The sequence below is a fragment of the Schistocerca nitens genome, chromosome 4 (genome assembly GCF_023898315.1).
Source record: "Schistocerca nitens isolate TAMUIC-IGC-003100 chromosome 4, iqSchNite1.1, whole genome shotgun sequence".
NCBI classification, from domain to species: domain Eukaryota; kingdom Metazoa; phylum Arthropoda; class Insecta; order Orthoptera; family Acrididae; genus Schistocerca; species Schistocerca nitens.
The window spans coordinates 28056048-28071243 of record NC_064617.1 but is presented as its reverse complement, the minus strand read 5'-3'; the positions used below and the strand labels follow the sequence as shown (position 1 = coordinate 28071243).

The 15196-nt window shown below is 44.7% G+C and overlaps 1 protein-coding gene across 1 annotated transcript in view; it reads left to right on the top strand.

Moving 5' to 3' along the window:
* Positions 1-15196, top strand: part of LOC126252896 (collagen alpha-1(XV) chain-like) — a 269979-nt gene that overhangs the window by 181599 nt on the left and 73184 nt on the right. Inside the window, exon 7 of the mRNA XM_049953866.1 lies at positions 3639-3752. Within this exon, the coding sequence (XP_049809823.1) occupies positions 3639-3752 (114 nt within the window). The remainder of the gene's footprint in view (positions 1-3638; positions 3753-15196) is intronic.

Genomic DNA, 15196 nt, shown 5'->3' with positions numbered 1-15196 from the left:
CCAACGTCCGATCGTATCCCTACCGGATTCTGTTCCTAGTTTGCTGTTGTACTAGACCCTTTCTTAATAATCATAATATACGGTAAGTTCCTTCAATAACATACCGCACCCAGTGCTTGCATGAAAACGTATGTCACACCAGTTCACAATTCCCATAAAAACAATTTTTGGAGAATGTATGAACATATTTTGAGCTCAATTGTAACCATAAGGTATCTCGAACGAGAGTCATTCCCTCTATAGCAATCATCACGGATGAGGGAAACCTGAATCATTCGAAGCTCTGCCTTACTGTTCTTACATGACATCCTGTAAGTCGTGGATCAAGGAAATCGTTTTTCATGCAGTATTTTTTTAGTCAATAAAATTCTTCTGGGTTTCAGACCGCATTGTCAACCATTAAATTCCGAGGTTTCGGCGACTATTGCAACACGCCTTCCTCAGGGTGCACTGCTAACTGTTGAAAAAAGCACTAGTTTGGTTACTTATACGCTATGGAGCAGTACTGTCATTGGATATGAGGGTGAGGAGGAAGGCTATTAGGTGTTCTTCTATTGGTCTTTGCATTACGTGATATCATCGGCAGAAATAGGCATTTTCCATTGGAGTTTCCTTTATTGCTTGACATTGGAAAAAACCGGCGAATGGGAACCTGGGCGGTGACTGCAGCGTAGCGTTGTATACTAACTGCCTAGTATCGTCTAGGCAGTGTACCCTCCGCCGCTGTGGCCTAAAGCTTTGCGTGAGATGTCCTTCCACAAAGCTGTGACTGCTGGAAGCCATACGCTGCAAGTCGGTACCCGTCTTCTCTTCAAATGGTTCAAATGGCTCTAAGCACTACGGGACTTAACATCTGAGGTCATCAGTCCCCTAGAACTTAGAACTACTTAAACCCACATCCATGCCCGAGGCAGGATTCGAACCGTAGCAGCAGCGCGGTTCCAGACTGAAGCGCCTAGAACCGCTCGGTCACATCGGCCGGCCCAGTCTTCTCTATTCACGTTCTCAGGTCGCTTGGTTATTTCCATAGCCTAATATTCCGCCTGAAAATAAACGGCTGTTTCATCAGTGCACGGGCCTATGGAAATTCGATCTTCATCCTGCACTGTTCCTGGTGTTCCGCCACTGCTGATTTGTTGTATTGTTTGAGGCGGAAATATCTCTCGTGTTCAGGTAACCTTGTGCTTATTGGACGCCCAGTCTCACCTACATACACCAATCCACATTCACACTCGATTTCATAAACTCCAGCGGCATGAAACTTGTCAATTGTATCATTCGTCTAGGCCAGAACGTCTTTTATTTTGTTGTTGCTACGAAAACTCGGCTTAATACCTGCCCGGCAGATAATGTCGCCCAGACATTCAGTAACCCCTGGTACGTATGATAGCAGAACGGTGTTCTGTGCTTCGTTCTGTATCTCCCTATTGCCCTCCTCCTTTGGCGCCATAGTTTTATGTATCATACTCATGCCGTAGCCTTCAGCTCCAAAAATGGGCCTGAGGTTCTGTAGTTCACCTTTGAGATTGGGTTCGTCGCTGATCCTGTAGGCTCTCTTAGTGAAAGTTTGCAGGGGCGATTTCTTTTGCATAGGATAGTGGTGGGAGCATGCATGCAGGTTCCTGTCCGTGTTGGTGGCTTCCTATGAACTCTGTGCCCAAGCTTCCCGTCAGGCCTACAGTAAACTTCCACGTCGAGAAAAAGCAATACCCAGTTCTTTTCTGTCTCCACGGTAAAGTGAATTTTGCTGTGCTGCTGACTGAGATGTTGGTGGAAGTTCTGAAGCTCTTCTCCTCCGTGTGGCCAGATGACAAAGGTGTCGTCACATGTCTGGGCGTTCTGGTGCAGACTGGAGTGCTGTTTCTTCGAACGCTTGCATAAAAATGTCTGCTGCGACAGGCGATAGAGGGGAATCCATAGCTACACCATCCGTCTGCTCATAGAAATCTACTTTCAACCTGTAAGAGATGGTCGTCAAACAATGGCGTACTAGTTCGCATACACCAGGTGCCATGCGTTCCTCTAAGATGTTCATGGTGTCCGTCACGGGTACAGTCGTAAATAAAGACTTCACGTCAAAATTGACCATCAGATCAGTACCCGAGACTTACAAAAATGCTACAAAGTCGACGGAGTCCTTGACGTATGAATCTTTGATGGTAGTTTGTAGATCGGTGAGTTAATACTACTCACTATCCATACGCCCCGATGAAGGCGTCTTGCAGTAGTCCCTGAAACGTCGAAATTTTATAGTTGAGAATGAGGCCCGAAACCGAGAAGAATTTTATTGACTGTGACAACGGCCTGTGGAAACCTACGTCTACAGTAATTTTTTTTTATTACCGTAAAGCATTTGACTCAGAGCCACACGTACGCTTATTATAAACATGAGTGGCAGGGGAAATTTGTGAGTTGATAGGAGATATCTGGACGCAGCACGTTATTTTAGATGTAGAGTCATCGAAAGATGTGGAAGTAGCTCAGAAGGAGGTCTTGAGATTCTTGTTTCTCATACTGCGAGAATAGTAATAGTAACATTGGACTTTTTTGGAATGCTAAGGCTATGTATGATGAAGTGCTATGTCAAAAAAAAAAAAAATCTGCAAAACTGCACAAATATTAAGGCTTGGTATTGAAAGGGCACACTTCGGTCTTGATAATGAAGATTTCAGAGGGGTTCAAATCATGAATCTTGCTTTAAATGTTCAGTAATAAAAAATTTTGCATTGCCAAAAAATGAAAAGAAGACCTAATATACTGTGACTACAGTATCAATGAGTCACAGCCAGTATTGGTCAAGCCACACAAATGTCTGGGTTTAAGTATTCTTAGCGGTATAAAATGGAACCATCACATCGGCTTGGTCGTGGCAGATTCAGGTTGATGGTATACAAGGGAAATGCAATAATTCTGTAAAGGAATTTGGTTACAAAACATTAGCGTAACCATCGTAGAACATTACTGACGTGTGCGCGACTTGTACCAGTGAGGATTTGACAGGAGATACGACGAATGACCAGAGGTTTGTTTGAACAATGGAAGAATGTCATAAAGATACTGAAAGAACCGAACTGGAAGACGCATCATGATAATCGCCGACTTTCCCGAGAGAAGCCTAATTATTGTTTGAAGATCCAACTTTTAAGTAATTCATCTAGGAATATATTACAACTCTTTTGCTCATCGCTGCTGTAGGGACGGCTAGGACAAGATCAGACCAATCACAAATCGCACAGAAGCATTTAAGTAATCATTCTTCCCGTGCTCCCATCGTGAACACACCCAGAAAGGCCATAATGACAGATAAGTGAGAAATAGCCTCACCCATGTACTTCACAGTGGTTTGAGGAGTGTGGACATATATCTAGGTGTAGAGCGTGGGCAAAATAAAACTGCCCAGAAATATATATCACGCACTTCAAGATAGGCAGCCCATTTTGCACCATTTGCCCTGGGCATGGACGATGTAACTTGGGTTGCCTACCTTATGGTGCATGAAATATTTTCCTGCCCGCTTTTACTTTTACCACTGTGTCGATCTTGATCGGGTCTGGTGTTGTGGTGAATCGCGAATTGCAAGTTGTTTTAGTCTCAGAACTGTGTCGGCCGCGCACTCACCGCGCCCCCTGTGCCCACAGCTGGGGTCGCTGATGGCGGTGTCGACGCAGCCGCCGCCCACCACGACGACGACGGAGCGTCCGTCGACGCGCACCCTGCCCATCGAGGCCTTCAACGTCGTCAACGAGCCGAGTGTAAGTACACTCCGACCACACTCCTGCTACACTGCCTCTGCTGTGTCGTGCCCAACTTGCTCGTACTAACCAGCATTAATCCTTTCTGTCCCCTCACGCTGCCACAGTGGTTTCCCGGAATGGTGAGTAAAAATTCTCGCCGTACATCTTCTTTTATGTTAATTTAGCCTGTACTATGATTTACGTCACTACAGAGAACTCGATAACGTGTTTAGTATCGTATTCGGAGGATAGAGAACATAGTAGAGTATACTAAATATATTTTGTGACTGAAATGCCAGCACACCACCCGAAACAGTCTGGACCGCCCAGGTGTGTGAGTCCACAGCTCCTGGTCGCGCGGTAGCGTTCTCGCTTTCCGCGCCCGGGTTCCCGGGTTCGATTCCCGGCGGGTCAAGGATTTCCTCTGCCTCGTGATGACTGGCTGTTGTGTAATGTCCTTAGGTTAGTTAGGTTTAAGTAGTTCTAAGTTCTAGGGGACTGATGACCATAGATGTTAAGTCCCATAGTGCTCGTGGCCATTTGAACCATTTTGAACCGCCCAGGTGTACCCACACTAGTAAACGCGTAAAGCCCTCACATGGTCCCAGTGATTTTGATTTTCACCATCTCTGCATACAAAAGGAAACGTCCCGACTGACTCACTCATTCACTGACTCATCATCGCCCAGGCCGAACAGCTAAAGATAGAAACATGAAATTTGGATAGGAAGTTAATTTTATATTGTAGGTGTCTTTTAAGAAGTCTTTTAAGGAGTGATGTTTCGCAATTCCACCATTAAGGGGGTGAAATAGGGGATGAAATATCTTTTGAAAATATTTCGCAATTAAGACAATTTTTAAGCGTGAGCTACGAAAATTGGTATTTGTTATCTCGGTCAAAAATAAAGAAATACGTGTTTCAGCATGTTTGGAAATTTAACCCCTATGGGGGTGAAATAGTGCGTGAGACTTTTTTGAAAATAAATCGTTATTAAAGATTTATTAAAATTTTTTGAAGCTAAATCTCTGATAATTATACTAAACTGTTTGTGTGTGTGTGTGAAATCCTATGGCACTCAACTGCTAAGGTCATCAGTCCCTAAGCTTACACACTACTTAACCTAAATTATCCCAAGGACAAACACACACACCCGTGCCCGAGGGAGGACTCGAACCTCCGCCGGAACCAGCCGCACAATCCATGACTGCAGCGCCTGTGACCGCTCGGCTAATCCCGCTATACTTCTCAGTTACAAATAAAAAATTCGTTTCAGTGTGTTTGGATATTAAGCTCCTAATGATGTGAAATAGGAGACGAAATGTTTTATGAAGTATTATATTACGAGCCCCTTTTCAAAGCTAAATCTACGAAAATTTGCATTTGGTCTCTCGGTTAGAATACGAAATACTGTTTTTCGGAATTCATCCCCTATGAGGGTAAAATAGGGAATGAAATACTTTCTGGAAATCTTTTGTCATGTAAGCGTTTTTGACGCTACGGCTGTGAAAAGTTGTATTTGGCTTCTTTGGTAAAAACAAATAATATTGCACATGTCACTGTTTATTGAAATTCAGTTCTAGTGGGGTAACATATGAGGTGAAATGTTTTATGAAAATGTTTCACTGTGAAAACGTTTTTAGAGCTAAATCTACGAAAACTGATATTTGACTTCTTAATTAGATATAAAGAAATATGTGTTAGGTGATGAATGTTCCTACGGAAGTATCACCACAAAATCGCAAAAGGTGTGAATCACAAAAACCTTGGATTACAGCTACCAGAGTTGCTTTTTGGTGAGAAGTACATTCGGAAAGGCAACGTCTCTGTTGCCTTATAAAGTTTTGGAATTTTTGAACAACGTATAAACGTTATGAAAGAAAAAAAAGTGCAGAGCATAGAGACTAAGCAAGCAAAACAGTAGTGCTAAGCTAGTATGTAATACATCTCGAACTACGGTTCGTCATACAAATAGATAGTGATATGCAGGCTACATGTGTTAAACCCGAAAATTGGGATGACTTTTTCAATTTCATAACAGAAAAAAAAATTTTACACACATACGTTGAAACAGACGCTGAACTGAATTCAAGTAACTTCTCTTGTCTTGCGCATGTGCATAGGTAGCGGGTCGAGCGTGTAAGTGAGCGACCATTTGTAGCTGCAGTTTATGGCGGGTCATGCCCACCGAACATAGGCCGTTGTGAGGTGGAGCGTACACCATTAAGTTAAGTAGTGGTTTTGACTTTGTACACATGTACTGTTTGTGTTTTTCTTCTTTTCGCTTATAAATGTATAGCCGGCGGTGTGGTCGTGCGGTTAAAAGGCGCTTCAGTCTGGAACCGCGTGACCGCTACGGTCGCAGGTTCGAATCCTGCCTCGGGCATGGATGTGTGTGATGTCCTTAGGTTAGTTAGGTTTAATTAGTTCTAAGTTCTAGGCGACTGATGACCTCAGAAGTTAAGTCGCATAGTGCTCAGAGCCATTTGAACCATTTTCTTGTTTATAAATGTATAGCTATGGTGTTCTTTTAATCATTGACAAAGGCTTCTTAGGCACTTGTGGGTTTTATTGTTCTGAAGAAGGTGTAGTTATCTACGCCGAAACCTAGGTTAACACTAAGTGCTTTTTTCGCAATCGAGGCGGGTTTCTAGTTTTTTAATATCTCTAGGGATGCTGAAAGACAACATCCGACGCCAATGCCTCACCATAGCTCCGGACATGCCTTACAGTGCTGTTCACGACATTATTCCTCGACTACAGCTGTTATTGAGGAATGATGGTGGACATATTGAGCATTCCCTGTAAAGAACATCATCTTTGCTTTGCCTTACTTTGTTATGCTAATTATTGGTATTCTGATCAGATGAAGCGCCATCTGTAGGACATTTTTTGAACTTTTGTATTTTTTCGGTTCTAATAAAACCCCATGTCATTCCAAGCATGTGTGTCAATTTGTACCTCTCTATCTACATTATTCCGTGATTTATTCAGTTTTCAAATTTATACTGACTTTTTGATCACCCGGTATATAGGAGTTTTCTAATATTTTCCAAAACCAAACGTTGATTGGAAATATTCTGCATGATGACGGGCTCTATAACCTGTAGGTTGACAGAAACAGTTCCGTGCGTGGGCGTCCGCCTGTATACCCTCGCCGCTGTTCAACCCATGGCGGGTCTTGCAGCTGTCCTAGAGCAAGGAAGCGTGTCTCAGCCCGAATCATTGGAGCACTCTGTCAGTTCGGAGACAGGTGTCCGTGCCAGAACTGATGCACGGCGTTGTAGGAGACCCAGAAAACCTCACGCGATGGTGGGGATGTTTTGCACTTTTCCAGAGAATGGAAATTTAAGTTTTCCTCTGTTTCAATAATTACCAGTGCAGTCTTGTTATTTTGAACCACTGAAATTATCAGACTAATACTGAATTTGCGTGAGGATTTTACAGAGCTGATGTATCATGTTCATCGGTACGAGACTGCGTAACATACGTAACTTTTGACTCGATGAACTTGTAGTTTTCTTAAGATAAATGTATGGTTATGGTTTTCCAGAATTTTAGTGCTCTTGTGCAGTATGTTGTGGGCTTTCTTTGGAAATTTTAATATCCTTTTTATGTTCATGCTACTTGCAGATCATTTTTTTAATCAAATATTTTGCAAGCCATGACGGAAATTTGATTTTACACCTCAGAGACCACTGAACTAGCGTCAGGTCAACAGAAAACGGATCTAGACATCGAAAAAAAATATGAAAATCGTATTTGTTCTTTCGGATATGTCCCCGAAAGAACAGATACCATCGGTGACCGTGCTGTCTCTGGAATGAAATGATAATTAAATCAAGACCTTAAGCTTTCGATAGGTGTTTATATACATAAATGGGAACAGCTGAAAATGTGTACCCTGACCGGGACTCTAACCCGCGATCTCCTGATTAAATGGCAGACGCTCTATCCATCTGAGCCACCGAGGTCACAGAAGATAGAACAACTGCAGGGACTTATCCCTTACACGCTCCCCGTGAGACCCACATTCCTAACTTAATGTCCACACAATACATTCATAGTGCACCTGTCCATTACACTCATTACTCGCGGCATACAATCTGCCGTAACAGTTCGGACAATGCGTGTGCGTCCACACAGAAGAAGAAGGTCAATGGTCGGTTAGCCTTAACTGTATGAAGATGTTATCTGTTCTTTCTGACATGTCTGTGCCCTCGGTGGCTCAGATGGATAGAGCGTCTGTCATGTAAGCAGAAGATCCCGGGTTCGAGTTCCGGTCGAGGCACACATTTTCAACTGTCCCCGTTGATGTATATCAACGCCTGTCGACAGCTTAAGGTCATAATTCAATTATCATTGAAAAAATGACTGATAAGAGATACCAAACTAAGTAGTTCAGTCTTGTGCTCTGGTTACCACATGCCACTTGGCTACGAGTGTTTCCCAGAATGTAATACACCGCAGTGTTTTTCTTCAACAATTCTTTATTGAACGTAAAGAGAATTAAACACACACAGGAACGGTGTGCACGAAACAACGACATGTGTGCCCTGTCGCTACCAGTCCTGACCTGGTGGCGGGGTCAGTGCTTCACTGTGTGAATCACCTCCTCATCGTCCTCAAAATGTCTTCCACGAATGGCACCCTTTAATGGCCCAAACAAGTGGAAGTTCGAAGGGGCTAGGTCAGGGCTGTAGGGTGGATGGGATGACACTGTCCAACCCTGTTTTTCGATGTGTTCAGCAACGTCACACTTCTGTGGGACCGAGCTTTATCGTGTTGCAGTAAAACATCTCCTGGGTTGCTGTGACGCCGACGTCGCCGGAAGCTCGTCTTGAGTTTCTTAATGTGTTGACATATGCTTCTGAATTAATGATACCGCCTTTTGGCATCCCATCAATGAGAATCACATCTTCACAGTCCCAGAACACGGTGATCATGACGTTACCGGTGGTAGCAGTTGCATTGAATTTATTCTTCTGTGAGGAATGCGAAGTTTGGGGCTCAAAATGGTGAACCCAGGTTTCATCACATGTCACAATCCAGGACAAGAAGGCCTCCCCCCTCAGCTTCATAACGTTGCAACAAATCGAGCAAAATGTTTTTTCTGGTCGATTTGTGATCGACCGGTAGACACCGCGGGTCCGATCTTGCAAACTCTTTTGAATGTCCAAGAGTGCGGATAATTGCATCCACACTTTCTTCGCTTACTGATGCGGCACAAACTGCCGACTCGTAATGCGCGTCTCCTCGCGAATGACATCAGCTCGCTGCAACATGTCAGATGTGACAGCCGTGGGTGGTCTCCCCGACCGCTGCAAATCGTGCAGCTCCGCCGAACCGACTTCTGATGCTCTCACCCTCCGTGCCCAGCGACTAACTGTACTTTTGTCGACAGAAAATGCTGCATACACTGTACACAAGCGTTCGTGAATATCCCCCACAGTTTTCTTCTGTACAGTGCGAAATTCAATGACGGCACGTTGCTTGTAACGTACATCACCTACAGACGACAGTTTGAAACTGTCCTGCAGCTACGCTATCTGTCGGAGGTGACGGGAACTTGGCGCGTCCAGTAAGGAGACTTCAAATAAAACATTCGTAACGTTTCGCAGTCGTAGCATTGTTTTCGGCTGGGGAAAAGATGCGGTGCATTACTCTCTGGGTAACCCTCGTACATTAGTAATCAGCTAAACAATCGTCCAATCCTCTTTGCAGGTTGCCCTTATAACGGCTGCCGGGCCCACAGATCTTTGGTTATTAGTTTTTCTTTATTTATAATACTTATCGAATTTAAAACTTTACAATCTGTCATAATCTTACGTTACAGGTTTGAAACAACAAACCCAGTATTAAAGTTAGGAACAATGTTCTGAGGCAGCGTAACACTTGACGAAGAGAGAACTTTACACATAATTTCAAAACTTTTTCTCGCTGTCTCCACCCCTTCTCCGCACAAATTAATGAACGCCCTTGCTACATTCTCTCTGGTTATTTAGTAAAACTTCAACATCAGGCACGACATTTTAATTTAGTACTTTGTTACCACTAACTCTATTCGTAACACATTTTGCAGACAGTATCCACATACAGCACCGAATGTACTTGAAAAATTATATCATTGTGCGGCACACAGATCAGGAGATATGTCATAAACATTGATATGCGTGGAAAACCAGCTTTTCTTAAAACGGAGCACAAATTACCCAGACCATATTCGTCCATTGGACGACCCGAAACTAATAAATCCAAGACAAATGGGGTTTTCCGCCTTCAGTCATAAAGGTATTACATCCCTATCGTCTAATATTCAACACAGTAACACATTTTTAAAGAAATAAGACCTTTGAAGCTGTTTTGATCACAAGATTCCGATGCTTTTAAAGAATCGACGATACTGATGTTATGTAGCAGAATACGAAAGAAACAGTTTTCATCCGACTGCAAATATTTAGGCGACGGCGTCATAATTTTATGCAACTTAATAACATAGCGATAATGTCGAAGCTAGAAGTCCTCTAGTTTCTAGTGTTGCTAGCTCTGGATCACAAGGTCCCGGTTTCGATTCCCGGCCGGGTTGGGGATTTTTCTCTGTCTGGTGACTGGGTTTTTGTGTTGCCCTTATCATTCCATCATGATTCATGAAAAGTGACTGGATTTGTCTCTGAACAGATTGGGAATGTGTACGGGCGCTGATGACCGCGCAGTTGAGCGCCCCACAATACAAACTTCATCATCGAAGCTAGGATGTTGTTATTTGGCTCGTGAGGTGCAGTTAAACACCCGTTTCCCGACAGTACACTCGTGGAACTGCTGAGCACCGCCTAGAGCAATACGGGGAAGATCTCCGGCATATTGTTGATTTGTGATCACAGGCAGTTTTTCACTTTAAGGGGAATTGGATATGACCTGTAGGACAGGGCCTTTTGTGGTACAGCCACGTTCCTCTGATATAGGGCCCTTCATCTATTTCCTATGGGGACAGCTAAAGAGTTCGATGCACATAAGTACAAACGCCGCAGAACATATGTTGTTTACAGAAAATAATTACTCACTTCAAATGGTTCAAATGGCTCTGAGCACTATACGACTTAACTCCTGAGGTCATCAGTCGCCTAGAACTTAGAAATAATTAAACCTAACTAACCTAAGGACATCACACACATCCATGGCGGAGGCAGGATTCGAACCTGCGACCGTAGCGGTCGCTCGGCTCCAGACTGTAGAGCCTAGAACCGCACGGCCACTCAGGCCGGCTTGCTCACTTCGTGACGTGAGTACGAGTCTTGTGATTCCATACAGAATGCGATGGTCGTTTTCGACAAAGTTTGAGTCGTAGGTACTGATTTTTTTAACTGCTCTTGAAGGAGATATTTATGTAATGATGGATTTATTCCGTTACCTAGCTTTAGAAGCCAATGTATGGGAATAAAATTTTGTAATTACAATCAGTGTCCGTAAGTGTAGAATTTGCGAGCAATAAAAGTAAGAAGACTAGTTTTGGCAGCTGCAGGAATTTGCCGCTATGGCGGCGATCGGAGCTTTCACCAGCTGGGTGGATGGTACACGCCTGCACCTTCAAAAAATGGGATTGGTGGCAACCTGTAGGGAGCGCCGACGGCTGGTTCTCGCGTGCTGGGCGGTACAACTGGCGGCTTCCTTTTGCCACAGGTGTTGCCTGCCCTGGCTCCGACACAACCTGCAGAACGCAGGGGTTTTCGGTATCCCTGCACCTCCCACCACCACTTATGTTCAAAACTGAATGTTTATAACTGTCGCCGACGTCTTGAACTAATTATTACCTCTCAAAATAACAACAGCCGAAAACTGCTTACAGCTCCAGCTCATTCCTTGGGAGGACCAGCAGTTGCCATCTCGCTTGCAACCACGACTTCGCAATAAGTATTTGGAAATTGGAAATTTGTGGTAAGGTCTTACGTGACCAAACTGCTGAGGTCATCGGTCCCTATGCTTACGCACTACTTAATCTAAATTAAACCAACTTCCGCTGAGGACAACATAGGGAGCCGCGCGGACCGTGACTAGACGCCCAGACCGCGCGGCTTACCCCGCGCTGCTACCACGCGCGGCTACCCCGCGCGGCTCCAGTAGGTACTCACCGCGATGCTGTAGTGGACATTAACTCGTCATTACTCTGGACAGAGTTTAGAAATGTCGCTCGAATTGTTCCGCCGCTTCGGCCCTCTGCCGTTCGCGAGTATTTCGCGGTACAACGACACAGCAACAGCACTAGACGTGCGCTGAGATTAATACGAGTTTGCGGCCCCTCCAGGCCCGAACCGCACACATACTTTTTTTTTAAAGAAACCCTAAACCTGGTTCTCATGGTTCAGGAATCTCTCTCAGGTATTTTCGCAGTTACGATTGTTCGTATCTGGTTCATTCCTGATTCTGTGTGCCGTTTTGTGATAGTGCCGGTGCAGACTGCCCTCAGTCAGACAGTACCTTGTTACACTGATCAGCCAGAACATTGCGACCACCTAACTACTAGTCGGTATGTCCACCTCTGGCACAGGCGAGGTGTCGTGGCGTGGAAGCAATGAGGCCTTGGTTGGTCGCTGGAGGGTGTTAGCACCGTATCTGCTAACACAAGTCACCTAATTCCGATAAATTACGGGGAGGGGGCGATGAACTCCGATACCAATCACACTCAATGGGGTCCAGATCTGGCGAGATGGGGGGCCATCAGGTAAACTGGATCTCGACACTGTTTTCCTCGAAGTACTCCATCACACTCCTGGCCTTGTGACATGGGGCAATATCTTGTTGAAAAATGCCGCTACTGTTGGGTAACGTGACCGTCATAAAGGGGTGAATGCGGTCTGCAGCTGGTGCACGGTACTCCTTGGCCGTCATTGTACCTTAAACGAGTCCGCTGGGCTCACGGATGCCCACGTGAATGTTCCCCAAAGTATGATGGAGCCGTCACCAACTTGTCTCCCTCCTGCAGTACACGTGTCAAGGCGATGTTCCCCTGGAAGACTACGGATTCGCCATCTCCCGTCGAATTCATCAGACTATACAACACTCTGCCAGTGCGCCAATGTCCAGTGACGATGGTCACGTGCCCATTTCAGTCGTAGTTGCTGCTGTCGTGTTGTTAACATTGATACATGCATAGGTCATAGGCTGCAGGAGCTCGTCGTTAGAGCCGTTCGGTGCACTGTGTTCAGAAGCACTTGTACTCTGCCCAGCATTAAAGTCCGGTGTTAGTCCCGCCAAAGTTAGCTGTTTGTTTGTTTTTACCAGTTTGCCCAGCCTACGACGTTCGACGTCTGTAATGTGTTCAAATGGCTCTGAGCACTATGGGACTTAACGTCTGAGGTCATCAGTCCCCTGTGGCCGAGCGGTTATAGGCGCTTCAGTCCGTAACCGCGCTGCTGCTACGGTTGCAGGTTGGAATCCTGCCTCGGACATGGATGTGTGTGATGTCCTTAGGTTAGTTAGGTTTAAGTAGTTCTGAGTTCTACGGGACTGATGACCTCAGATGTTAAATCCCATAGCGCTTAGAGCCATTTGAACCCATATAGCTCTGGTTCGCCCTGTGTATGCGGTTGAGATGATTACATTGGGAAGAAATGGTGCAGAACAACAAGAGGTAGAAGAGAGAAAATACTATGCCCTAAAAGAGATGCATGAGAAGCAAGGGAAGGAAGTATACACCCACTAATATGCCAGAGATCAAGATAGGATACACAATCACTAGTGGAGCACACAGGAGAAACGGATACCGAAGATCTCGGAAGCAGAGCGGGAGAGAAGAAGAGAAAGCGTCAAAAGGTACTCGGAACAGAAAAGGACAGTGCAATCCGTGGAGGGTCTACTCGAGGTCCTACACACCACTACTGTATATACTTTGCTTGTACACTGCAGTAGTAGCGAAGACCAAACAAATAAATAATAATTTTACATCTCTGTGATGCTGTTAATTTTTCGACAACCTATTGCTTTCGTGACTAGACAGTGAAAGGTACTATCGAAAATACGTGTTTTCATTTAGAATTAACGTCACAAGTGTACCGAGAACATCTGATACATATTTTCATTCTACTTGTGAAACTACAAAAACTGATGGGATAAACCATTTAATTAGTGGCTGAAGGTGTCCAAATTATTCTGTCGCAAGTTGTGGCGTATATTAATGTAAATTACACGGCTATACTTCACAGTGTCGTTAATTATTCGAACCTCTTGATAATCAGCATTATGATAACTATTAACTGTGCAAGAGTCGACCACATGTAGCTTGAATTGGAAGAAATAGCGATAGAGACTTTCATACCTAGTGGATTGATAAGAGACGGAACGGGCCCCCATGATAAACAAAACAACTGCTGTTGCACAAGCAACGAAAAAGAGCATGGTGGCTTATAAGGATGCTCGAAGCTGAGTGTGAGCTTCTATTTTAGTGCGGTATGCTTTTAGTAGCTACTACATAGAAATTCTGTCTCACACTTTGACACACAATCTGAGCAGATTCTGGTCGAGTGTAAAGTACCATGGAGGCGTGGCACAATCAACCACTTCGTCCTCTTAATGGCAATGGTAATGTTACCGAAAACACCACCACTAAAGGGGAGTTTCTAAAATGGTTTTATGAACTTCTTTCACCTCACCAAAGAAGATGCCGCAAATATCCCAGAATTGGAATAAAGAAGAACCACCAGCACGAGGAATCTGAGAGTAGATACCTTGGTGTACTGATGAAGTTTAAGTCATTGTGAATGCGTGTTGTCTGTTTTTTTGGACATGTCAGATGCGGGAATCTAAAATTAGCGAGCATGGAGCAAACGGACAGTGACTGCAGGTAGTGGGAGTGGAAGTCGGCAGAGGAGTCCGCCGAGGCGGTCCGCGCGTTCACGATTAACATCGCGTCTGAGTGGCGCAGTGCTTAGCCCAGCTGCCTAGTGATCAATCGGCTTTCGACCGTGGTCACGTGCGAAGCAGCTCCGGAGATGTTTACTTCTGCATCGCGATATTTCTGCTGTATCGCCTCTATCAGTATTGTATCCCGTGGCGCGCTCTTACGGCCGAACAACACTTAAAGTTAGAATCCAAGCCAAACATGCAAGAAGACGAGCTTATGAAATTGAAAACCTCGTTCGCAAAGATCTACGCCTGGACTCCAAATGATAGATTTTTACTTTTCTGTCATCGGCAGTATTGGAGGAATCGTGTGCTGACGTAGCTGGACTAAAAACATTCTGACGGGCATACTGGGGAGGGGACTGTATACCACGCTGGTTTCAATCTTTGAACAATTCGGCTGTTTGTGCTCCCTCTCTTCCAACCCTATGGCAACGTTGTGGGCCACATAGCAGAAAAATGGCAGATGTACCGCGTCTTAAATGGTATCCGACAGATCAGACTCGAACTGTCCAAAAATGTACCGTTCTATGTTCTGATGGAGCCATCATCATGCATGATGGACAAGCAA